This window comes from Sphaerodactylus townsendi, linkage group LG04 (assembly GCF_021028975.2).
Source record: "Sphaerodactylus townsendi isolate TG3544 linkage group LG04, MPM_Stown_v2.3, whole genome shotgun sequence".
Taxonomy (NCBI): Eukaryota; Metazoa; Chordata; class Lepidosauria; order Squamata; family Sphaerodactylidae; genus Sphaerodactylus; species Sphaerodactylus townsendi.
In genome coordinates this window covers 125,535,361-125,563,210 of record NC_059428.1, presented here as the reverse complement: position 1 = coordinate 125,563,210, position 27,850 = coordinate 125,535,361, and the positions used below count along the sequence as shown (strand labels likewise).

At 42.0% G+C, this 27,850-nt stretch overlaps 1 protein-coding gene across 1 annotated transcript in view; it reads right to left on the bottom strand.

The window, feature by feature from the left end:
- The window catches only part of KLHL1 (kelch like family member 1), a 244,326-nt gene that overhangs the window by 41,158 nt on the left and 175,318 nt on the right, over window positions 1-27,850 (bottom strand). The window contains exon 9 of the mRNA XM_048494120.1: window positions 15,071-15,233. Coding sequence (XP_048350077.1) covers window positions 15,071-15,233 — 163 coding nt within the window. The remainder of the gene's footprint in view (window positions 1-15,070; window positions 15,234-27,850) is intronic.

Below are 27,850 nucleotides of genomic sequence, written 5' to 3'. Positions count from 1 at the left end.
GAGCCCAGTAGCAACCCAGGCCCCTTCCACATGGGCCAATTAACCTGGGATAAAACCAGTGGTGGGATTCAGCAGGTTCGCACCACTTCGGCAGAACTGGTTATTAAAAGGGTGCTTGTAAACAATCAGTTGTTAAATTATTTGAATTCCCATCACCGGAACCGGTTGTTAAATTATGTGAATCCCACCACTGGATAAAACCCATTTTTGAGGGGTGAACTTCATATGGTTCCTGCCACTAATATGACTCTGCCCCATGTTTTTTCCCCCATAACAGGTTTCGCGAGAATCGCGCTATCTGTGATTCTTTGGTTTTAATGTGGGTTGCAGCTACTCATGAGCAAACGGCTGCCCAGGGAAATGCGTTACTTGGTCATGCTTCCCTTTTTTCCCCACTCACCTTCCTCTACTACACAGCCATGCAAGAGCACAGAGACGGCAGTATGGCTGTGGAGGGCCATGCCTGCTTGCCTGCGTAGCTACGCAGCCGAGGAAAGTGAGTGGAAAAACCAACGTGCAAAGGTGTGACGGCAGCACATGTTGCTTAATCCCAACTGCAACCCACTGTACTTTGCCTGTGTGCAAGGGGCCTCAAAGGCCAACAGATTTTTGGGGTATAAGAAGAAGAGTTTGGATTTATATTCCCTTTTTCTCTTTTATATTCCCTTTTTCTCTCCTGCAAGGAGACTCAAAGGGGCTTTCAATCTCCTTGCCCTTCCCCCCCTCACAACAATCATCCTGTGAGGTGGATGGGGCTGAGAGAGCTCCGAAAAGCTGTGACTAGCCCAAGGTCACCCAGCTGGCATGTGTGGGAGTTCACAGGCTAATCTGAATTCCCCAGATAAGCCTCCACAGCTCGGCGGCAGAGCGGGGAATCAAACCCGGTTCCTCCAGATTAGAATGCACCTGCTCTTAACCACTACGCCACTGCTGCTTTTGAGAGTGAAAGTTCCCTTTATCACCTGATTGGAATTGAATAGAGACATAACATATAATTGATAAGGAACCGCATCTTTGAAAAAAATGGAAGCTTTTTGTTATAAATTGCTGGTAGGGAGCATTCATAGAAGAAATTCTCTTAATTCCTCTTGATGCAATTTCTCCCTGAAATCCAACCATCTGCTTCTCTTCCTCTTTTTAGGAATCCAGAGTCTGCTTTGATCAATTCTATTTTGATCAAATGAGAAATTCAGAGAGAGGAGGGACAAGACGGGAGATTTAGTAACATTTCAGCATCGCCTTCTGCATATGATCAGAGGCAGGCGGTATCACTGCAAGACATCCTACTCTGCTAGAGCACCACTCTGTAGTATGTAATATAAGGCACTACTCTGTAGTATGTAATATAAGGCACCTACAATATAAGGCACTTACAAAAGGGTATAAAGAAATCAAAGAGAAGAGAAAGCCCTCTTTTAAAAGAGAATAGAGAAATCAATGGCTATATCTAAAGTGAATTTCCCCCCCAAAAAGAATACACCTCCCTTTAACACTTGAAGATGGTCTTGGGGGAGAGGAGTAATAGGAGTTTTGTTCTGTGTTTAGGGAATTTTTTTATAAGAAATGAGAAAAATCCTAACAGTCTTTCACAGAAAGGAAGTAGAGACAGCAGAAAGAGAACTAAAAGGGCATGGAGACATGAAGAAAGAGTGCAGAAAAAAACACAGTGATAAAAGGAACGACATATTCCTGCATACTGTAACAATGAAGCTGCAAAATGGAGAGGAAGTAAAAAGGTCAGATAGATGATTTCCTAAAGGTTTAATATTCGGAATGACGAGAAAAATGGCACAGGGGAAAAAACGCGCAGAGTTCATGACAGCAACATCTGCCTGTGCCACTTCTCCCAGATTTAAAAGCAATTTCTGCTCTCTTGCAGTCACAGTATCTCTTTCTCTCTCTCCCAAGGAGTAGCAAATACCCTTTTCTTGGAACAGCCAGGCAAATAAAATCGTCTGCTGAACCTTATCGTAGGTTAATGCATCTGCCACAGGTTACAAAATGAGGGAATCAATTCTCTAACTGCCAGCTTTAGAAGCAAAGCTTTTATTAGTTTGAACAGTAGATGACTGGGGCTGGATCTTTTACATAATATCTTAATAAATGCTATTTGGAGGGAGAATTGGGGTGGGGAGGAGCTGGCAGGAAGAACAACATTGAAATGTGAGAACCAAATCTGCAGAATATTTCTGAATGAAATGCCAGTTGAGGGATGACACATTAGCAATGCAATCCTAAACAGGTTTATTCAGAAATAAATTGTAGGCTATACACCCTTTAAAAGCAATCAGTGTTTTTTGGGATTGGGTTTAATAGTCCTGGGAATTTTAAAACACCCCCCCCCCAAAAAAAGGCTGAATTGTTTTTATTTTAGGGTGCTCAAGAGAAAAATCGGGTCTATTCAACTGGAACCTGAAAATTCATGCTGCCTGGCAGCTCCACAACATTGGGGCAGGGTACAAAGTGACCAGAATCATGCCAATTTTTGGAGGGCATGATTCAGGATCCACTTTTTAGATCCTTTTAAACTGTTGCCATCCCCCCCCACCCCCGTTCAGCTTTTGCCAAATGCACTCCGCTAGTATATTCCATTGTATTCAATAGGGCTTCTTCCCAGGATAATGGTGTAAATGGCCTTGAACTGTAACCAATTTAGATAAATCAGGGCTGTCCAATTTGTATCAGCAACCTAACAAATAAGGGGATAGGTGGAGGATCACACTGAAACAGTCACCCAATGGGCAGACCCATTCATGAGCAGGGTGTCTGGCTGAGGCACTACGTCTGGCTGCCACCCCCAAACATGCTTCCTGGTGGCATGGGGAGGTTGAAAAGCCTACCCATCACTGAGAAGCCCCAGTGGACTGCACCGCTGCACCACATGTAAACCAGCCAAAAGATTGGCTTAAGTGTAGTGTAACCCTGGCCTTCATCCCCTGCCTTATAAAATATTGAAGTCTCCATATTTGTATGGGTGGATAGCAGAGTGTCCCAGCCAAGAGCAAGTCTAAGGCAAAACAGCCTGTTTGCAGAAATTTAATCTATGAGTTACTCCAGGCAATACTATCTGGACGTCTCATAACAAGGAATGTATCTTTGATTATCTCACCCTACCAGAGTACTCCATTGACATAATGGAATCCACACATCTCTTGAACACCACACCTCCATAAGATGCTTTTGGAAGCCACTGTGCTTTTGAGAAAACCTTTCTCCAAACAATTGCTTTCTCCGTGCATTTCCTCAACCTCTAGATATGATCTCCCTAACAACAAAATTCCTTCCTTAATCAATCAGGTTCAGCTAAATCTGAATACTTAAGGCAGAGACTTGAAGAAGCATCTCTGCATAAACCATTCATGGTATCACTGGTTGTTTCCCCACTCACCATTTGTTGCGGGTTACTGGCAGCAAATAACCTGGGGTCCGGATGCACTCCCCACTACACCAGCAGCAACAACACAGCCACCCCGAATTCTGTCACTCTCCTACCCCCTCAGCGCGTGTCATTTAAGATCCTGGATGGAAGAGCACCTTTAGGAAAACCCCGCGCAGAGCGCTGGGCAGTGGGGAAATCCGGGTGTGTGTGTGAATTCGGGGTTTGGTTTCCCGCCCCTGTTAGTGACGTGTAGCCTTTTGCTTAATAAGGAAGCAGCGGGCTGTGCGCAATGTGCACAGCCTTTTTTTATTTCAGGGAGAAGAGATCGTTGTGTATTTGACCCTATGTTGCAACATAGGGGCGTTTACATAGCAATGAAAGGGATCACTCACTGAAAGCCTAGTATTTACACATATCTTCCACTAGAGTTGCAGTGGCTTACCGAGCTAATGCAGTGTTCTCTCTGCTTGTGCCACAATGTGAAAGCATCTGAGTTCTAGTCCTGCCAGGGACAACTAATTTTTTTTTTTAAGAAAAAATTGTCTACAAAATAATTGGGGCTGATTTTTTACCAGGGCAAGGTTTTTCTGTTTGGGCTGAAAGCAACGGGATTCTGATGCACTGGTTCCACTGTTATTTAGGTTCACTCAAAACACAGCACAATTAATCCCCACAGTTTCTGTCCCCAGCGTTATCATGAAGCCACAAACAAACAACCAGGAAGTTCAGCAAATTTTCACGCCACAACATACTGGCCACTCAAAAGCCAGCACCAAAAGCAGGGAAATCACATTGGGCAGCTTTGTGATGACGTGTGCATATGGGAACGTTTCAACCTTGATTCCGGGAAGCAAAAATAAAAAAAGGGTTCAGCCTCCAAAATGGGACTCCAACCAATCGTAGCAGAGACCCGCCCTGCCGATCACTGCAGACAGTGGAGCTGTGGGGAGTGCTGCTTCTAAAAAACCACAGCAGAAAGGTGAGTTCCCCTAATGGACAAACTAGAGCGGAGAACATTAACCTGCACTCAAGAACACCCAGTTCTTATGAGCCCGGTCTGCCTCCACTTTAATTCTGAAGTGGGGAAATGACCACTGATATAATCTAGGACCAATTGGCCCCATTGTCCCGGGGCTTAGAACAATAGATGGAGCCGTTAATTAGCTCAAGCCTTGCAAATCCAGCATGGAAATCCCAAGTAAAACGAAACCTAAGCTTGAAGTTCCCGCCAAACTAGCGATCCACCCTATAAAAATACTGCTCACCAGAGCCTCAGTGCTCATTACTAGCTTGAACGTCTCTTGGTCACGTTGGTGTGAGACACGATATCGTCTTTTGCATTGGGTTTCTATGCTGGCATAGAAATCCTTGCCTTCTTCTAGATCCTCATCAGCTGATTTAGGTAATGTATAAGTCCCCTGCTTCCCCAAATCCCACTCTATCATCCCACCTATCTTTTCCTCCCTATCTATATACTTAGGAACTGTGTGTATTTGCCTTGACGTCTTACTGTTTGATTGCTTGCAACAAAATTTATATAAAAATATTTAAACTACAATTTGGTCTTTTGTGAATTCTCTGCAGATATGTTTCAAGCCATTTCTGGTATACACAGTCTAAAAAGATCCCCTCCCAGCCTGCCTCTCACATTGCCAAGCAGAGATTTTCCCCATCGCTACTTTAAAGATATGTGTGTGCTGTTACACTCTTAGCAGCTGGTGGAGATTCCCTAAAAATACGTTCACAACCTGTTGAAGATGGGTAACAGTAGACTTATGACCAGCAGGCATACTGCCAGCAAAGGCCTACCCTGCTATATCGGTGGTGATGATGTGTTGGCATGGTGTTCAGTGCTGTGTTCTAGTGCCAGGGGGTGGCAGTGACCGCATGCCAGTAATATTACCCCGCCACAGGGGTAAGTGCCCTAGGAAGAATGGATCCCCCCCTTTGTATGGGTTCTAAGTGTGTTAAACCTAGAAAAAGCACCAGAGATCATCGTAATTTGCATCCATTTGCTTTATCTGTTTCCAATCAGGAATAACCCCCTTAAATTTCATACAAACAGCTGAAGCTGGTGGAAGTACTTGAAAGTATATTTGTGGAAAGAGATAGATCAATAAAAGGCATAGGTTGTTTCTCTGTTGCCTCTTGAAGGTGGGAATTGTGCAAATGTGAAAGGATACCTGGGGTGTGCCCCATGGGTGGCTTTTGACATTTCGTTCAGTGCTCGAACATTTAATATGATTCGGGCAATCAGAAAGTGGGCTGTTGATGTCCAGAAAATCTTATTATGATGCTCCATTAGAGGAAGTAAAAGGTGAGCTCTATTGCTTTTAAACATGCATGCTGAGAATTATTTAAAAGGGGAATGGAAAAAAGAACCTGCTCAAAAGTGAATCTTAGAAACCATAGATCACTTTTAAAGCATCGTAACCAGAACAGTTAGTAAAGAAATAATGGTCCTCTCTTTGATTCAAGCACAGCTCCTAATAATTAAATCTATCAGAATGAAATGTATCTTCCTAATTTCATTTTAGATTTTATGGGTGCTCACGGAGCACTCTTTGATCTGTTGTAAAAACTAGGTGAGTAAATATACGCTGTGAAAGTACCATGCTTTCAAGTCAACTAACTCCCAATATTAACATTTTGTATAACAGCAGATTATTTAAAAAGTGAGTACTATGGAAGGCAAACACGTTTCTACTTGCCAGACCTCACTGATATGCCAGCTGTCAAAGATCTTCACTGATACACTCACTTTATCCACAACCCCCAAACCATCTAGCAGAAATGACAACTCTGTACTGAAATTCTCTTTTGCTTGTATTTGAATAATGTAGAAAGGCATTTGCATTGTTGCAAAGGGGACAGTCATTTTTTGTAGATGCTCCACTGCCATTGCAACTCCACTATCTTAAATCATTGCAACTCCACTATCTTAAATCAGTGGTGTGGGGGTGGGGGAATGGTGCCTGGGGCCTCCCCATGCCCCCCATGGTGTCCCCCGTGCCCCCCACTTACCTTAGTTCAGCTGGCTGCTCTTTGCAGCCGGCTGAACTCCAGGCTGCAAAGAGCAGCCAGCTGAACTCCAGGCTGCTCTGGGATGCCCACCATGGGGTTCCACCCCCCACAGCCCACCTACACCCTGTGCTCCCCGCTTACCTTAGTTCAGCTGGCTGCTCTTTGCTGAAAAGGCTGAAAAGAGCAGCCGGCTGAACCCCAGACTGCTCCAGATTGCCCCCCACGCCCCCCCATTTATGTTAGTTCAGCAAGCTGCTCTTTGCAGCCGGCTGAACGTTAGGCTGCTCCAGACTTCTGCCAAGGCTGGTAGGGTGGGGGAAGGAGGATGCAGGGGCGATTTTCCGGATCTTGTAACTCCAATGGTGCACACCCAGGGCACAGTGCCCCTCACCCCATGGCAGCTACACCGCTGTCTTAAATGCATCAAATATGTTAAAACTCAGATGGTGACTAAAAACCTTAAAGAAGCTAAAATTCAGAAATTACATCTCAATCAGTAAAATCCAGACCAGTAAAGGAAGGGTATCAGGGAGAGGAACACCTTGGATGGAAAGTGTAGCTGCCTCAACCAAAGGCCATGTAGAACAACTCTGTCTTACAGGCCCTGTGGAATTGCATCAGATTCCATAGGGTCCATAACTCATTAGATAAAGCATTCCACTAGGTGGGGGGCAGGGCCAAGAATGCCATGGCCCTAGTTGAGACCAGCCAAATATCTTTCACATCAGGAATTGTTACAAGGCAGACCAAGGGGGGGCTATTTGTAAGAAGAGGGGGACTGTTTTTAGGAAGCAGTGCTCTACCTGTCTCCCCTAAAGGTGCCTTAGGAATTCAGATTAAGAAAGATGTACTGTGGCACCTACAGGAAAGGAACCTGCCTGGACAAGTCCTCCAGTTTCATATTAGAATGTGTAGCTGCCAGCTACACTCTTACTTCAGCCTTGAGTATCACTATCTGGATGACAATGGGCATTGCCTGGGAAATGGCCACAGCTCCTGAATACTGCACACCTGCTCTCTTGCTCAGAAAAGATATGATAAACACCAGTCAGCCTAAAACAATCAAATTTCCTGCCAGCTATTCTTGCTAATCCTATCACAACCTTCCTGCCCTGCTCCTGGGAACCACACTACCTTACTTTGAATTAGAATACCCCAGAATTGTGATTTCATCAATTCCATCCTAAATCTAATCAACCACTAGACACTCCCTGGCTTTGATTATCAAGCCATAATCTACAGCATTGTCCTTCCTCGGAGGACAGGAACCTTATTTGTTTAGGAAGATTAGTTCTCTTAATATTGCTAGAAGGCCACATTCTCCTACATTTAGGCTGCCCACACTGCAGTCTTTGTCCACTGTTTCTGGACCACCTTTGAACTGTGTACCAGCTGCTTTATTCCTATTCTTAGAATTCGATGTCATCTTTCTTACTTTCCAATGGAGAAAAGGAAAGTTCATCACTAATTGAAACTTTCATAAAATGAAAACTTCTATGAACTTGAGAAGACACCTGCCTAATTGCCACAGGAAATCTGGAAAGGTAAAAATAATATCATGTACTTAGTTCAGATTATATTCTTGTGAAGTGTATTTTATGCAGGAATAGAAATTGAAAATCATGGTACTCTTCAACCATTGTTGAACCATAATGTCCAACAAATTTAGAGAAACCATCTGGCATGAACTCTTATTACTGCCTCCATCTCAAGCACAGTTACACCATTCTAAGCTGATTGGAATCTATAGGTTTTGAAGGGTGTAAGTCAGGTTAGGGGGACCCTGTACTTCACTGGTCACACTAAAGCAAGAATGATTTCTGGTTCTTACATATGCTTTCCCTTGTGCCTCAATACTGAACTAGCAACCCTTTTCATTTCTCCATGGAATTATATTAAATTGGATTTCAACTCACATTTTAAAATATTTTTTACAGTTCTATCAGTCTATTTCCATACCTTTTTAAGCACATGCATCTATAAAACTTGTATTTGCAGTATGCTTAGCAATGCACAAAACAGGAAGAAAAAGTAACAAATTGGAATTCTCCTTAAGCTGTACTTTGAAGATCATTTAGTATATCTACATTTCACTGAGTAGCTAAATACAGTCATAAATTCATTTTTTAAAAACCTACATTCTTTCTGAGTGAGAACAAGTTATGCAGTTAAAGCAAAACAGTCCATCGGAGCTACACTTGAATGTTTCAGCTGTGCAGCAAGTTGATGTGCTGGAACAATGTCACTTAACCAAGTTAACTGTGGTTTATAGGTGGATAACTTGAGGTCAGTCACAATGTCCTGAGATTAAAATGCTATTTTTAGATATACACAAAAAAGGGAAAGATGGCTTTGTAAAGTTATATGGTAAGTAATATGCTTACATTTGGTAAGCATATTACAAGTGTTGTAAAGTAATATGCTTACATTTGGTAAGCATATTACAAGTGTTGTCTTAAAACAGATGACTACCACTACTGTAATTCTGTACGTAATTCCGAACATAAGACCCTCACAATGTCATACTGGGTTTTATCCTTTAATTCCATACCACTAAGTGTTCCTCCAACAATAAATACTTCCTTTAACAAAAAAAAAATCCTTTCTTCAGAAAATAAGGCTATTCTCCAATGGAGGATATTTATCTCTCTTGAAGGAAAACATGCAGCAAGATGAAAAGTTTACCATTATACTCTGCTTTTCTCTATTGTAAGGAGTCTGAAAGAAGCTTACAATTGCCTTGCCTTTCCCTCCCCACAGCAGACACTTTGTGAGGTAGGCTCTTTCTGCACAGGCAGAATAGAGCGCCCCAGGGACACTAAAAACTGTGTCCCTGGGGAGGAGTTCGCACTCCCAAGCGGCGCGAAGACGCACCTTTTGAACCTCACTCCCTAAGCAAGGTTTTTTGGATAGGTCGTCTGCCACCCGCTGCCATGCAAACGGCAGCGGGCGGAAGCCGCCATTTCCTCCAAACGGCTCCTTACCACCTGCTGTCTTCCGGCGCTCTGTGGAGGCAATGGGACACGCCTCCTGGCCTCCGTCCATGCAACGGTCCTGCGGGGGTGCGTTGGCATGAACTATGTTGACGCACCCCCACTCAGTGCCTGTGCAGAAAGGGTTTCGTTGGGGCTGAGAGAGTTCTGAGAGAACTGGGACTGGTCCAAGGTCACCCAGCAGTTCTCCAGATTAGAGTCTGCTGCTCTAATCACTGCACCACCCAGAAAAGAGTAATAGGATCCAATCTTTTGTCTGGTACTGTCAAGCTAACCAAACATCTTGATTCCAGTGGGTGCACTGAAGAAGCAGCATGTGCCAGGGGCTACTGCTACACACAGCAGACATGGTGAGCCAACTGAAATTTTTTAGGACTATAATGTGCATTTTTCACACAAGTCTCAGTGAGGTCTTTTCTGCACAATTCCCTCATAAAATTCAGGACAAATATGTTATTCAGCAGGGAGACACAACAGCTTTATGCACTACAAATCTGCTTTGTGGTCTGACAGACAATTCATCAAATTCAAGGTTTTGATCCTTTTGCCTCCCTATGCTCTCCAATCCTCTGTCACACATGGGCAGTCCCATCCAAATGGCCACCACTCATAGAGAAGCTTTCTGGAGGCGTGGGGAGGTTGCAGAGTTGGCAGAATCACCAGATATTTTACTGTTGGTAAGTCTGACTTGGTAAAGTGTACCCATAATATCAATTATGCCAGCGGGGTGTAGTGGTTAAGAGCAGGTGGATTCTAATCTGGAGAACCAGGTTTGATTCCCCACTCCTCCACGTGAGTGGCGGAGGTTCATCTGGTGAACCAGATGTGGTTCTGCACTCCTACCTTCCTGCTCAGTGACCTTGGGCTAGTCACAGTTCTTTGGAACTCTCTCAGTCCCACCTACCTCACAAGGCATCTGTTGTGGGGAGAGGAAGGGAAAGTCACCTTGAGTCTCCTTACAGGAGAGAAAAGTGGGGTATAAATCCAAACTCCTCCTCCTCCTCCTTCTAATTTTAGCATTGATTAATTGGGTAAATTGCTGATAACAGCTTCACATTCTTCTAATGCTTTCAAGAGTTGGGACTTGATGATTTCTTCAAGAAGATGCCTGTTTAGCCAGATATCCCAACAATTTAAAGGGGTAAAAAAGTCAGAGTTTTCCATTCTTTTTAATCTCCTATGGTAGGATGTATTATTTGGACAGCTGTAGCCAGTGCCTTCCCATGTGTAATTACTAAGCCCTGGAATATTTGGCAGGCAGGATCAAAAATGGATTTGTTTGTATAAGCCTTGCACCCCAAAGAGTCACACTTATTCTCATCTATTTGTTGGATATGCAACAAATTTGAACTACTTTTTTTTTGGGGGGGGGGATGCTACAACAGATGAGCTAACATGGTGTAGTGGTTAAGGTGTCAGTCTGGAATCTGAGAAAACTCAGGTTCAAATCTTTACTCTGCCATGTGAAATTGAGAGGACTAGGGCCAGGCATACTCTCTCACCCTTGACCCTGGCAATTATTTGGATGGGAGACCTCCAAAGAATCCCGGGGGTGTGACATAGAGGCAGGCAATGGTAAACCATTTCTGAACATCTTTGCCTTGAAAGCCCTACGGGGTTACCATAAGTCAGCTGTGACAATGGGAAAAAAGCCCCAAAACAAAACAAAACCCCTGAAACAAACAAAAATGTAGAAATGCTTTGAAATCTACTATGTTCCATATGCATATCAAAAGGGATTAATGACATTTCATGAATTTTATAAACTACTGAATACCCTGTTCAGATTTATTCATTCTATTTTTGGGGTGCTTCTCATGCTTCACGGATAAATCTCCCACTATATTACCGGCATCATCACAAAACTGTTCAAACGAATTGCACATCTTACATTTGATGTGATACAGATATCAAAGAACAGCTTCTGCCTGTGCATTTAAGGTAATGATGGCACTTGCAAGTTTTGAAGAACAATTTACTATCTGCCCAACAGCATCTTACCCTGTCAGTTGATTGGCAGTTCTACAGCATGGAATTAACTGATTACCTTTTGTGAACTTTCGGGAAGAACATGCCCTATCTGTTACCCCAATATGTATCATTCTGATGGTCAAATGTGATGAAAAATGGAAACACCAGCCACAGCGATGACAGCTGTTTAAAGATTTCATTACACTCTCACTGAGGTCCACAAACTACATAGGCTGTGAAGCCTACTATTATTTTCCCTGAGTCAGCTATAAATTCCAATCCCATCACAATAACACCTGTAAGAATAAGAAAAGATACATTTTGTTATGTAAACTGGTGATAAGAAATGTGCAACTCCAACATAGGTTGTATTTGCATTTTGTCTAAACTGAATGTAAACAACAGTCCTACACAAACAATAATCCTACGTATATCTATTAGTAATTTTCTCTGTGTGTAAAGTGTCATCGAGTCACAGACAACTTATGGTGACCCATAGGGTTTCAAAGCAAGTGAGAAGCAGAGGTGGTTTGCCATTGCCTTCCTCTGCAGAGTCTTTTTTGGAGGTCTCCTATCCAAGTACTGACTCTACGTAGTTTCTGAAATCTGACAATGTCAGGCTAAACTGTGCCATTCCAAATCCCACTTAGAAATGCACTCAAGACTATTCAAAGAGGCTTATTCTCAGCAAAGTAATCTTTGGATGACACTGTAAGGTACTTATACTTCAGATGCCATAGTAATGCTAAATAATACAGGTGTATAATGCACTTTATGTTTGTTAAAAGAAGGAGGTGTATTTAGGTATGACATACTTCAATTTTCCTGTTAGGGAAGTGTGTTTGTCCCCTCACCTCCACCCACCCCATTGGCTTCAAACTTTCTGAAAACTTTCTAGAAGCATTGACATTTTCTTTTCCTCCAGAGAAAAATGACAGAATTTCCAATTAGGAAACTTTGTTATCTTCCTGGCTCCCTTGGATGCATAACTATTTTGCATCAGAATTCTAAATGCAGCATTTCAGTGACTTGCATGTAGAGACAAAGAGAACTGTTATAACAACCAGAGAGAGAGACAGAGAGACAGAGAGACAGAGAGACAGAGAGAGAGAGAGCAACAAACAGGGGAGAAAAAAGAGATCCCTTCACCAAGATCCAAGAAATCAAAAGGAAATTCAAACCACAGCTATAGACACATAGCTATATCAACATAGCTATATCAACATGGAAACAAATGATTAGATCAGGACAAAATAAAGATGGAAAAAGTGCATGACTAAATAGATAGAGTTGAAAGAATGACAGATTCCTTCAAAGAAAAATCTGTTGAACTTGTAATTTTGAAAAGTGAAGTAAAAGCTGCACTAAAAGCAATTGAGAGACACAAATCACACTGAGTAGACGGGATGCCAATACAGCTGTTCCAGGCTACAGAAGTTGATTACATCATAATCATAACAAGACTATGCTAATAAATATTTATCTATTTTGCTTATTTGAAACAATTTACACTGCTTTTCCATGAAATTGAGGTCAGACAGCCCAATCTAGAGCCCCCAGTAGTGGGACACAGCACTATTTCAGTGCTGCCCCATTGCCTTCAAGAGGGCTTCTTGGTGGTACAGGGAGGGGAAAAATAGAAGATGGCTCCCCATTGCTGACAAGACCTCCACTGGGTTCTATGGGTCTACGCTACCCAAAAGGGTGGTGTAAACTCAAGTCTCCAGCTCTAGCATTCCAGCAGGCAAAGACCAGGACGCCCCTGCTACACCAGTGGAGGAGGCAGGGGCACAGGAGCACTGTAAGATAGCAGTTGTGATCTGGGACGGGGAAGCGGCCGCGCGCGTGTGGCTGCAGAAGCCCGTGCACGCGGCCACAGGAGCGCACGGGCTTCTGGGGCTTGCCATTTGCCGCCCTGTGACAGAGCGGCAAACGGCAAGCCCCAGAAGGTCATGCGCTCCTGCAGCCGGGCGCATGGGAGGCTGCCGCACTGCCTTGCACCCCAGAAGGCAGTGCAGCAGCCTCCCAAAAATCGGGACAATTTGTAGAACCCGCTGGACAAATTGTCTAAAGGCGTGATGGTCCCGCCAAAAGCGGGACGTCTGGTCAGCCTACTGTAAGAGTAAGTACCCCAGGAATGGCAAATCCACCAGTGCATTCCTGTGCCACCTCCATAGGTGGCTTCACCTCCCCGCTCTGCATTTAGGTGTAAGGAAGTGCACACATAACATTAAAAATTTAAAAAAATTAAAAACAATATTAAAGCTCTAATCTCATTTAACAACAACAACAGCAACCAGTAAATCCAACGGTATAAAACTGGTAGAGAAGCAAATAGCATAAAAATAGTGCAGGGTGAGAAGGGAAAAATTGTTAAACACCTGGTTATGCAAAAAGTAAAAGATAATCATGAAAGCACAAGATGGACATTTCATAGGTCAGGAACATCTTATCCAAAGCTCATAAAAGGTATTGTGGAGGAGTGTAATGGAGAAAAGCTGAGTCTCCAACCGAAGACCAGGCTCTGCCAGCACCTAAAAACCAAGATGCCTGCTTAAAAAATTATGTGAAATGTTAAAAAAAATCCTTTTCTACTTCCAACAGGTGTGAATAGGCTTACATTGTCCTCTACTGTTTCAGTTTCTTTAAAAAAAGAATTCCAATCTCTTCTTTGTGAAAATTGGGGTTTGCATACTATGAATTTGTTCTGAGTACACTTGATAATCACGGCTGTAGCGTGCACTTGCTCATCTTCTAAAACTTCCATTCATGTAAGTGCCCACTGATCTTGCGCAAACAGAGGTTTTAGTGAGAAAGGAAGCATGCTTTGTAGCAGAAACTAGGATCAAAGCCTGAGTCTTTCATGCTGAATGAATAATTACATGTTATTCTTCTGTTCTTTGGGGTTTTTTTCAGAATCAAAGAAGAGAGTTTGGATTTGTAGAAAAGTTTGGATTTTTCTCACCTTCCTCTCCTGTAAGGAGACTCAAGGTGGCTTACAAACTCCTTTCCCTTCCTCTCTCCACAACAGACACCTTGTGAGGTAGGTGGGCTGAGAGAGTTCCAAAGAATTGTGACTAGGTCATCCAGAAGGCTTCAGGTGTAGGAGTGGAGAAACAAATCCAGTTCACCAGAAAAGAGTCTGCCACTTGTGTAAAGGAGTGGGGAATCAAACCCAGTTCTCCAGATTAGTGTCCACCCCTCTTAACCACTACACCACTCTAATTCTCTACACCACACTGGTGTTCATTGTTGAGTTTACTAACAATGATCAGATTAAATTGACCCATGTTAGTTAACTTTGTTTTAATCAGCAGTTATACCTGTTACTTTTTCTTAACCACACAGCTAAAAAAAACTTCCATCTCATCAGCCATTAGAGGTTTCCTTCTCCAAGCTCTTATGGTACAAGACAATAGTTGGAAAAATTATCATTTCTGCTACCTATAATGTTAATTGTGAGATTTCACCTTGCTCTCAGCTCTTTCAACAGAGTGCTCGTTAACCACAGAATCCTGTACTTGGCATCAGACAGTCTTATGGTGCTTGTAACAGTAAAGCATTTTGGGTGCTCAGTTTTACCCCACAGTGGAGATAATTCTGGCATCTAGTCAATGAAAGATACAATGGAATACCTATTCCCAAAAGCCCATTTCGAATCACTATAACGTTATCTTTTTCAAGCATTTCCCCTCCTACTCACTTGCCATTTAATGCTGCCACACCAACAGTGCTTCTGGCAATGGACATACTGGCTACAAATGTCCACTGATGACTTTGGGGATCCCACCTCTCGACTGTGTTCAAATAGCTCCAGCCATCATGGCCTCCCACTGCGTAAATTGGCCCTTCAAGTACAGTAACTCCTGAAATGGGAGAGAGGCAGAAAAAGAAGATAACAATACATCCAACAAATGAAAAAAAAACCTGTGTACAGTCATGGAGATGGGACAGTCAAATCGGCAAAGCAGTTTCAAAAATTGTATTGAGTTCCTGTTTTGTGGTGTATGGGGTCACAGAAGGATCTAGATCCAGAATCCCCAACCTTAGTATCTTGATTCGGAATCCCCAATCACAAGAGGCAGAGTTGAACCCAATACCTCCCTCCTTGCTTTGCAAAAAAAAAATAGCAAAGGGATAATTTTTAAAAATGAAGAGAGGGAGGGAGGAAAGGGAGATAACCAGAAGGAAAGTCTAAAGGGGACATGGAACCACAAATTCAAGTCATCACCAGTCCTCTGGCTCCTCCAGTGGCTGCATGGAATACTTTTTCATTTGAAGGAAGACAGCCAATAACAAATGTGCCACACCCACTATCTGAAAAGCTTCTGAAAATCTCATTGCACACCCAAAATAGAATGTCTGGGGGACATGTGAAAAAGAGGCAGCTTCTGGTGTGCTTTCCAGATGGCAAAGGCATCAGAGAGGAAAAGAGGCTGTTTCCTGCCTGACCATTTTGCTCTCTGGTCAGTTTCACTCTCTACTTGCACCTGACATTTTGTGTGCAGCCAAAGGGATTCTCCATGCCACCATTAGCTGAAGGCTGCCCCAGGACATTTGCTATGCAGGCTCTGATCCTTGTCCTGCCGATTCTGGCAATATATAGTTTTCCTTTTTTAAAAAAAAATAGAGGAGCTATCTTCGAAAATACCCAGACACACATATGCATGTCTGTGTATCTTTGAAGATAGGTCCTCCATTTTTTTAAAAAAAGAAAAACTATATACTGCTGGAATTGGCAGCAATAATTCAGCTGATTATAGCTATGTACTTTTGAGGCTGAAAAGGTGCCCAGGAACGGAGCCTGCAGAGCAAATATCCTGGGGCAACCTTAGGAAAAAGGAGGCAGGGAGAATCCCTTCACCATCATGTCAGGCACCAGCTGAGGGTGAAACTGACCAGAGAGCAAAATGGTTGGGTGAAAAAAATAAGACACTGCATTTGCTTTGTATTCTGCACAGCCTGGCAAAAGATGTCTTGCAGGCAGCTTAGGGGGGGAAAGGTGCACTTTGAAGTGTTCTCCAAAAAAGATGCCTTGAGCTAAAATAAGGCATCCTGAGGATTTCTAGGGAAGAAAACTGCACAGGATGCCTTCCCAAGATGCTTTTTTAGCATCCCCAGGACATCTTATTTAGGCTGTGCAGAATGGTCATGTTAAGGTCTCGCCAGTCCAGCATTCTGCTTTAAACAGAGGGTATTCAGATGTTTTGAGAAGGTCACAATTGGGGCATGAAAGTGAAAGCCTTCCATGGCATTATTTCCAGCATATCCATAATCAAAAATGTACTTCCATTGTCTCATTTAAGTTTCACCCAGATACTGTAATTCACCCAGATACTGGGGGGCGGGGGGCTGCCAGACCCAGACAAAATGCTGTACTATCACCTGAATTAAAAGGCCAGTAGTTCCTTTTTCAGAATGTTGGTGCATTTGTAACATGGGGAAGATATATACATTGGCTCACTTATTCCTTCAGTCCCCTTTATTTGGTGAAATTAGAGAGAGATGGATAACCCCATTGTAAGAAAAGGATGAACTGATAAGCAGTGAGGACAGTTTTTTCTCTCTCTTCCTTTTGCAGGATAACAATCTGAATGTTACTAAATTCGAGGTCTCTTATCCTTTAGTAATTCAGCATAAAATAAAAATTTTAAACTTTTATAATTAAGGCGTACTTAGAAGGGAACAGGGAGATTGAAATAGATATATGTGGGGTTATGCTGAAGGCTATGACCGATAAAGTCACACCATTGAAGGAAGGAAGGATTTAAGTTTCATAATTCTGTTATCCTTTCCAAGCCACAGTGATTAAAAAGAAAATTGTGGCAACCATGTCTGTAGATGGAGATGCAGGCTCTCATGATGCTATCTCTTATCAGAGATAAGAGGGAATCTAGAGGTGGTATGGAAAGAGTGTTGGACTTGGATCTTGGGAATACTTGGTTCAAATCCCTGCTTAGCCATGAAGCCGGATGAGTGGATCAAATCACTCACTCTCATGTCCAACTATTTCATACAGTTACTATAAGAAAAAAAATAGGAAGGCATATTTACCACTTTGAGCAGCCTAAAAAAATGCACTAGACCAGGGGTAGGGAACCTGCGGCTCTCCAGATGTTCAGGAACTACAATTCCCATCAGCCTCTGTCAGCATGGCCAATTGGCTGATGGGAATTGTAGTTCCTGAACATCTGGAGAGCCGCAGGTTCCCTACCCCTGCACTAGACAGATAGATGAGTGGACTGAGGAATAAACTGACAGGCAATTCTTACGTACTCCAGAACTGCTTGCATGGGAGTACTAGCTATGAGAACTGGCCAGGGCTTGTACTTGCAGTATATATATATGTATGTGTGTGTGTGTGTATATATATATATATATATATATATATATATATATATATATATATATATATATATATATATATATATATATATATATATATATATATATATATATATATATATATATATATATATATATATATATATATATGAGCAGTTAGCATATATATATATATATATACACAGTGTGTATATATACATGTGCATGCCCTACGTCCCTGCCACCCTGGAGTTTCCGCACTAATTCTCCTGCCATATAAGCCTGCACCTGGCACACACTCCAGTGCATCGCAGGACTCCCCCCTTGCTCACCAGCCCCCCTTGATTTGGTTTTTGCACCACTGTGGGCATGAAAGGTAATTCACAGGGTGAGCAGGAAAAACTTTAGAGAAAGGGCACCCACTCATTCACCAGCAAAGGGGAGAATCAATGAAAGAAATGCCAAGGGTGGCAAATGCTTCCTTTCTAGTTGCTTTGTGTTTCAAGAGGAGAAAGAAGTCATTGAAGGGACTCATGAGCAAGCCTTACAATCTGCAGCTCCTTGCCTGGAAAATGATAAAGAGTTATAGAAGTTGTTGTGCTGATTTTCCCGCAATCCGATTGGGTGCACCTGCATAGCTTTGCGTGTTCAACGCAAAAAAATTTAAAAAGAAGAAAAAGGGACTTTCTTGCAGAGGCATGGGGGAGGGTAAACAGACCCCAGCGCAAAATGGCGCCCAAGCCTGGCTGCCATGCCCCCGGTGAGGCCACACCCCCACAAGACCACAGACCCATGTCAGACCATGCACGAGTGCCTCAAATGCTCAGGCTACACACAGGCCTACCGGCTCTGTGCATTAAAAAGTTCATCTTTTAGCAGGCATGGTCTTGCCTTTGGGCTATCTTTTAAGTTATGCATTTTGGGTCTGCATTTTGGGTTTCCTTGCTTGCAAGGAAACGCCTAGAATTTAATAAGGGGATCCAAGGAGCCAAGGCTGCTGTGGGGAATCCAGGAGGCTGACAGGGGTGGGAGCAATCGGGTGGGGAGCATACACCCCAGCTCTTTCCCCTGCCCCTCACCTGCTTTGGAGTTACCACCCTGGAAGCATACATGAGTCAATAGAAGTTTTTCCCTAGTTTTGGTGGTAAAATTAGGTGCCTTGGCATATACACAGGTTGGCTTATACATGAGTATATACGGTAGTCATCAATTTATTTTTTCCGTTTTGCCTCAATGCTCTATTAAGGGTTTCCAATTATCCATAAATTTTATTTTCTTTGAGTAACAAAGTTAACTTTTCCACCTCTGCCAATTCTAATACCTTCACCCACCCTTCTTCAATTGTAAGCACAGCTAGAATTTTTATTTTCTGTGCATATAGTATCCTTGCCTTGCTGTCGTGTTTTCTTTCCAAAGATCTATCCATAAGTAATTATATTATTTTGTATGCTATATGGGCTACGGTATATTGATTACTATGTATATTGATTACTATGTTTTTTAAAAATCCCTCTGTTTATATTGATATCTTTTTTCAGGAGAGCTCATTTAAATTCAGGTCATCTATATTTATATATAACCTTCTCTTTTTTGAGGGGGCTTTCTTACATTCAGGGTCATCATCCTTTTGAGGAAATATGGTATCTTATTTTCAATGAGGTTTAACCAGGATAGTCCAAGCTGGTCTGATCTTGTTAGGTCTCAGAAGCTAACCAGGATCGACCTTGGGAATTATATGGATGGGAGACCACCCAATAATACCAAGGTCATGACATGGAAGACAATAGCAAACCACCTCAGAAAGTCTCTTCAAAATGCTATGGGGTCATCCTAAGTCAAGTATGACTTGACAGCACAAAAATTCTGTGATCTATATTGATCCTAAGGAAGTCTACATTTTGTATTCTTAATAGCACTGGTGGCTTTAAATATTCCTCAAATCCAGTTCTTTGAGGTAGCTGGAGATGGATTTTCTGATGCAGAACAGTAGCACAAAAGGCCAACTATTTCAAAGATAGCTCAGGCTTCAAGTCTTTCTTTTCTCTACAAACTTTTCGGTTCATTTGTTTTAATAGCGAGAACTCAATTTATTTTTTAAGTAGCCTGTATTGAAATGTCAGACTGACATTCCTATTAGCACATAGTAGCACTTCTGTTCTAAGGGCAAAGGTGTAAAATTCTATATAAATTTTATTTTTTCTAGCAGGTGGGACAGTCTCTTGGGACAAGGCAACATTAGCTGCCTTGACAACTGTTATTTGATTGGATAACTCAATACCTGAAAGATTTTTGTAGGGAATGCATACTTGAAACCTGCTGGACATTCCGCTTATTTTTATGAACAACAGTTTTATCACAAGTTTTCAATAGAACATTGTGTGCCACGTAAAGTTTTATATTGTTTTATTCATGTTCCAAAAAATATTATCAGCCAGTACAATGAATACATTCTGCATAAGGACAAAATGTACTTTCAGAGCTGAGCATCTCAATAAAAACTTCAGTAAACGAGGTTCTCCCAGACCTAATGGAGAGATACACAATACATTCATATCTTAGAATGAATGCACATCCATGCCTTTTTCTGGTATAACTTGTCATGCACTTTGGGGTGATGGTTTGCAGGGTCCCTGGGAAATTGAATGCTTAGGTACAGGTCTTTGCTTAGTACACTGGCTTTGACCCTACAAAGAGGTCTGTACCGACTAGATAGTCTGTCATGCACAGCATGCTTTCTCTTCCATTTGTGCAAGGACACATTGAAAAACACTGATGTTGTGCAAACAACAGTTTTTGTTACCAGAATTTTCTGTTCCCTTTTAGTTAGGGGAATTAGTTGAGAACAGACCTGCAATGTGAAAGGCAGATAATGAGATCTACACCAATTTATACAGAAGTCATTCCCGAAAGAAATCTGAACAAAACCCAGAATTGAAGGAAAGAGTTACAATTGTATGAAAGATTGCAAACGATAAAAATACACCTGCTGCAAAAATATATGCACAGAGCTTTGAGAAGCCTAGAGTATATAGAGAGATGACTGACATCAAGGCTACATTGAGGTATTGGGAGGGTGATATTTACCATTCCAGAAGTGAAGAGGTCCAAATAGAATGAGAAAAGCAGCCAGCACTTGCTCAGAGAGCACAAGGAGGAGGAAGGCAAGTGCAATTTGCCATGGAATTTTTGTGGGGTCTAGTTATGGGGAGAAACTTGGACCCACTGGCTATGACAGGGGTAGAGAACCTGCAGCTCTCAGATGTTCAGGAACTACAATTTCCCATCAGCCCTCTGTCAGCATGGCCAATTGTGAGACCATGCTGGTAGGAGACTTGATAGAGTAATCCCTAATTTCTGAACATCTGGAGAGCCGCAGGTTCCCTACCCCTGGGCTATGATAAGAGGGTCAATCTTCTTGACATGGACAATGCTGTGGAAAAAGGCTTGACTGGGTTGTTAAAACAAAGAAACTCTGTAAGGTTGATGGTCCTTAATGGCTGAACACTGAGGTAAAATCCTCAGTCCTCCTCCATCAATATTTTGGCAGTCTTGTTGGCTGCACTCCAATTAACATATAAATGACTAATGATTGGAAGTTTTCTTTAAAAAAGAAAATCCATCTACAACTGGATTAGATTAACCTCTGAGCATTGGCAGAATATAAATCAAGCATTTCTGTTGCGAGGCTGCATATTTTGCACCATTTACTTGTCTAAAGTGACAGTGAGTTAGCTTACCACAAAAATAACTTAAATCAGGAGTAAAATCAGAGACAATTGTCCTGTATCCACTCACACACAAACAAATTATGGCTTTTTTATTCCAGTTCGCTAAAAGGTCCCTATGTGTAACATTTCTCCAAATCAAAACTTAGGATGTATCTGTTTTGTTCTACAAAGCTTTTAAAACAGCAAAACTTTCAATGACAAACAAATTAACTTTGTCACTCATGGGATAACATAAACAAATCATGCAACAGAAAAGCACATTTTGACATCTCAATATTGTTTTGATCTGCCATATTTTCAGCAAAGCAAATGCCTGTTTCAAGGTAGAATTAGACATTGCAGAGAAGACTTTTATATTCGAGAAGCCCCATCCAAGAACTGGGACCCCAGTGTCCATTCAAAAAAGAGGCTTCTTGGCGGCATGGGGAGGCTCAAAAAATGGAAAAGCCTCCCTGATGAGAAGTCTCTATAGACCTGCTGTCAACCTACACCACCATTTGGGTGGTTTAAGTCTTAAGTGTGGCCCACTGGTGTAATGCCCGCAAAAGCTGGGAGGGAGCCGATTAACCTTGACTCCTCCCCTGGCCAGGCCTGGCCAGCCCCCACTATGCTGGCATTCAGCACCACTTTCCAGTGCAAGGGATGGGTGCAGTGGCAGCTACATGCACGTGAGATCAAGTGTCTGGATCAATCCTTTGCCAACCTAAAGTACTCTGTGGAGGGTGAATCCACTGGTGCTGTAGCATGCCACACGAAAGAATGGATCTCCCCCCTCCCATTGAATGGAGCTCTTAGAAAACTTGATGCCACAACAACCATCCATTTTTCTATTGTGAAAAACAATAGAATACAAAACCTTCAAACAGTGTTTTGTTCTTGACACTTCCAGCCTAGATCTTGGAGGAACTCAACATCCTTTGTCTTAATAGAGGAACCTGTCAGGGCATTTTTCAGGTTTGGGGGCTACCCCAGACCTGACTTGTCACCTCCAGATAAAGGAGGGGACTTTATAATACCCACCTCTTTCTGGGAGGGGTTTCCTTGGGCGGAAGAAGAGCTGGAGTGGTCTTTTCCATGCCCTAGAGTTGAAGCCCTATGAGATTGACTGCTAAACCCTGCTGAGGAATTTTTGAGAAGATTAAAGCTACTCCAAGGTAGATTTCATATACTTGGACTATTCAATGCTAAGAAGATCTAAAAGAAGCTACCTCACAACTTGATGTGATTGAGACATGCAAGAAGGTTACTGTTTGGGAGAACTAAAATGGTAAGAAGATCCATGCTTAAACTGTGAATGAAAAATCTCAGAAACTCTAAAAAACAAAGTAAAAGGATATGCTAAATAAGAAATATTGGACTTTAAAATGCAAATTTTAACATAGATCCTTTTTTGAAATGATTCTCTGAGAAGATAAAAGAGAAATAAATTTGTGTTGGAATTTATGAGATTCAAAAAATTGAATTGGCTATTGTGACAAAATATTTACAGAAAGTCACTGGGAAAGATAAACAGACCAGATAGTGTCATGAAAAACAAGAGGGATTTTAAGCCATGGAAAGTTACTTTGTGAAAAGTGAGCTGCCCTCAGGAGGGGAAGGGATCTAAATGTGAAGAGATGGAAGTGATCTGTTGACTCCATGATGTAAATCCTCTGAAACAGTAAGAAAGTACACAGAGAAAAACCAAGAGGTTTGCAGTTATTCCAACCCCAAAAAAAAAAAAGCGATTCACAGTGGAAGAAGCACATGCAGAGGATAAGACATTCTATGCAGAAAAAACTGACAGCAGAGAAGCTATGGGTTCTTAAATTCCCGAGGGATTAAAGAGAACCTTGAGACTGTTTCAAACCATGGCTGTGATTTGTCGCTGTGAGGACCATGCCAAGGTATCGGAAATATTCAACCTGCTCAATTTTGTGGCCCTTAATTCACTTATGTGACAATATGGGCTTCACAACTCTTGTAAAAAATGAGAACTTTAGTTTTAGCATAGTTAATTTCCAGTCTATTCTCTTCTCAATAATTAACAGAAACTGTACATTAGGTGTTTAAAGGCCAATACTGGACAGGACAATAACACTACATCGCCTGCACATACAACATTAAAGGAACATCGGGTAAGATGTAATTTAGGACTATGCCCATTCACAAACACCAGCTACATGGTGAAATCATTGAGGAATAAATTGAATAAAGTAGAATTAAGTATACAACCTTGTTTAACCCCACAAGGAGTACTAATTCTGCTAGTTAACTGACCTTCCCCGGAGACCTCTTAACTTGGCAAAGTTCAATGCTTGGTATACAACTGTTTGATCAGGGAATAGAAGTCTGGGGTCAAACATTCATAATGACCTCATCTTGTCCCCGACAGGAGATTTCTTGTCGTTGCGGTATCAGAAACAACTTTTTAGGGTCAATAAAAGCGACAAATAATTTAGAAGCCCTTTGTAGTAGTATACTTATTTACCAGATGGGGCCTCCATGGGGCCCCGTGCAAAATCATTTCAGACAGCGGGCCTCAGTTTGTCTCCCGCTTTTGCTCCCGGTGTGCATTCATGGGACTCTTGGGGGTGGAGTTGGGGCTCTCATTTTTTTCATTTCATAACCTTTATTGGCATAAGAAACAACAGAACAATAATACTGGTAGGAAGGAGTGGTTGGGTCGTGTTTTCTCGAGATAACAATACACAGAGAGAGTTGGGCTCTCCTCCAGCCTCACCACATGCTGACAGCTGACAGCCAGACCCGAACGGGTCAATGGCGTCACGCAGACAATTACCTCCACTCGTTATTAATCCCAGCCAGCATATACTTGATGATTGGAGCCAGCCCTCCTCCCATTTCACCGAAAGTGCTAATAACAACACTGTCCACTCCAGTACGGGCTGGAGCCCTTTCAAAGTGGTCTATGAATAGAATAGAATAGAATAGAATCTTTATTGGCCAAGTGTGATTGGACACACAAGGAATTTGTCTCCGGTGCATATGCTCTCAGTGTACATAAAAGAAAATACATTTGTCAAGAATCATAAGGTACAGCACTTAATCGATTGGTCAAGTTATAGGTCTAGTAAGCTAAATCAGGAAACAATCAATAGTAATAAAAAACATAAAATGTAAAATCATAAATAAAATGAAATGTCAACAAGCACAGGCTATAGTCATACCTACAGTCATAGGAGTGGGAGTGAGATGGGTAATGGGAATGATGAAAAATTAATTACGAGAAGTGGTCATATAATAAAATATATAATAAAATAGTTTGACATTAATCGAGGGGGAATGCTATTTGTTTAATCAGAGTGATTGGCATTAGGAAAAACTGTTCCTGCATATGTCTAGTTGTCTATGGTGTTACACGGTATCTATGGCGGCGTTTAGGGTAAGAGTTGAAAACAGTTTATGTCCAGGATCGCGAGGGTCAGTAAATGTTATTTTCACAGCCCTTTTTTTTTGGCCGCAAGTACGGTATACAGGTCCTCAATGGAAGGTAAGGCAGTTGGCAGCAATTGTTTTTTTCCTACAGTTCTGGGATTATTCTCTGAAGTTCTGTGTCGATCTTGTTTGGGTTGCAGAACCAAAACCATACAGTTATAGAGGTGCAGATAACAGACTCAATGATTCCTCTTGTAGAACTGTATCCAGCAGCTCCAACAGGCAGTTTGAGCTTCCTGAGTTGGCTGAGAAAGAAACATTGCTTTGTTGTTAGGCTTTTTTTTGACATATTTTGATATTAGGTGTCCATTTTTTAGGTCATGTGAGATCTGATGGAGCTTCTAGAAATTTAAAGGTCTCTACTGTTGATACTGTGTTTGTCTAGTATTGTGAGAGGGAGGTAGGATGGGAGGGTTTCTCCTGACAGTCTACCACCATTTCTACTTGGTTTAAAGGGTGTGTTCAGTTCTAGATTGTTCCAGTGGGTACACCACGAGGCTGGTTGTTCAACCTCCCGCCTGTATGCGGTTTATCATGCGTTGTCTCGAATGAGACCAATCGACTGTTGTATCATTCTGCAAAATTTCCAGTATTTTAACAGATGGATCATTTGAGATACAGTCATTGGTATACAAGAGAAGAGAAGTGAATTGAAAGTGCACAGCCTTGGGAGACCCTAAAATACCTGTAGCTCATGTCTGCAGGTGTCTGATATTGTAATTTTTTTCCTAGCTTCAACCTGCTGTTTCCTATCTGTTAGGAAGCTTGGCACGATCCACTTTCCACAAATATGCTCAGGTACTGCTAGCTGATTTAGTTTGATTAGAGAAAGAGATATCCCGGGTTCTGATAGTATTTGTGAATGCTGAACTAAAGTCCAACAAAGAGGGACCCCTGCATAGGTCTTTGGCGATCTGGCAAAGATGCTGTGAGGATATACAGTACCAAGCCATATTAACAGACAGCATCATCTGTCGATCTATTTGCTTTCGGTATGCACAGAATTGCAGAAGTCCAACAATTAGGATCCGGGTGATGGTTTTCTCGTAAATGGTACATCACTAGCCTTTCAAAAGTTTTCATAACTACAGATGTTAGAGCAACAGGTTCTGTAGTCGTTCAGTTCCTTGATGGAAGGCTTCAAATTCCGACACTGGGATGATAGTGGAGTGTTTGGAAACGGGAAGGAACATAACATCTCTAGTGATTTTGTTAGGAAGATTTGGGTGAAGATGGGGAGCCAATTGGACAGCACAACAGACTTTTAGGCAAGAGGAGGTGTTATCTTGTCTGGGCCTGGTGCTTTCAAAAAACACAGGCTTCTGTCTGTGAAATAGATCTCTTGCACTTCCTTTTCTACAGAGATCACTCTAGGGTTTGTATTACCCAATGAAATAGGAATCTCAGTTAGGAGGGAAGTTTGGCTATTGTTGGGTGCGATCTGAGAGCTAGAGGTTGTGGAGAAAGGTGACTGTCATGGGTTACTTTTCAAACCTGCCAGTAGAACTGCGTTCAGGTGTCGCCAATTGCTGATTTCCCTTCAGCTTGGGAAGGTGGTTTACTTCCGTAACCGGGTGGTATTTCTGAGAGTTTTCCGCATACGTTTGCTGCTCTTAGTTTGGTGAAAGCTACCAGTTTTTTAGCCTTTTCAGAGTAGTTTCTTTTGCTGCTCTGATCTCCTTTCGATTAATACATTTCTGGCCTGATTGTACAGCATACATCCTATGCACCCTTCTCGAGGCTCTCTTCTCAGTTGGAAACGCAGCGTGAACTGCTTAAGTTTAGCCTGTAGAACCAAGGTTTGTTGTTACGTATATGTCACTTGAGTTCCTGGTTGGTATGACAAAAGATCTTCTAGAGAAGCTGACATATGATATTGCTACAGTATCTGTGAGTTTACATCCAATCTACAGAGGTGTCTTTAAAAATATTCCAGTTCAGGCTACAGTCATAGGCAAGCCTGCAGCTTTAACTTCTCTGCCTCTTCAGTCCAAGTTCTCACTGCTGAGGATTTAGTTATTGGTTTTGTGGCTTTAAAATCTTTGTTTGTAAGCTTGGGTACAAGGTGAATCATGCAGTGATCAGAATGTAGCCTACATGGTCTGCTTTCGTGGTAGGAGCCGATAAGCATCTTTCAAAGTGCTTGTATAGCAGTGGTCTAAGATATTCTGCTTGCCTCTGGGTGGGACAGTTGACAATGCTGAAAGTATTTCCGTGGTAGGTCTTCCCTTAAGTTTGCTCTTGTTTTGCGAACTCTCCCAAAAATAATAAATCCAGTGAATCAGGGTAGTTTGGCTTCAGCCTCCATAATCCCTGGATCGGCTAGAGTTCTTAGTACCTTTTTACAGACGCTTGTGGATGAATAACATAAACCAAAAAAAAACCAGTAGAACTGAATTTATCTCTGGGGGAATAAAAGGGTTTGCAAATTAATAAGAAATGGGACTCCAAATTTTTCATCACAGGAATTTTGAATTATTATTGCCATGTCTTCGACACCATAGTTTTTGTTGATGTATACATACATAATCCCTCCTCCTTTTTTTCTTCCCTGATAATTCTGCAATCCTCGTCTGAGCGGAACATTTGCGTCCCAAACCCGGTATGCACATGCTATTATCATCAATGCTCTCATTTAGCCAGGTTTCAGTAGTGAAGCATAGAACAGATGCATAGATGTAAAATCAGGGGTACATCTGTTTAAAAGAGAAGTGCATTTTCATCTATCTTATGTTGTAAAGTGAGTATAAATTGGTAAGAAAGATTTGAAGGAGAGCGAGGTTTTAATTCCCCTTTATTCCCTATAGTCTATTTTAAAATCTCCCATGCCTTTACCTCTTCGGCCTCTGCCTGCCTGTGCTTGTTTTTTTTGCTGGATCTGTTGTTGCCGGAAATGGCTGCCTCCTGTTATGGAAATTTCCTCCGTGGTTCTGTAAAGATCTGTTGTTGCCGGAAATGGCTGCCTCCTGTGCTGAAATTTCCTCCGTGGTTGT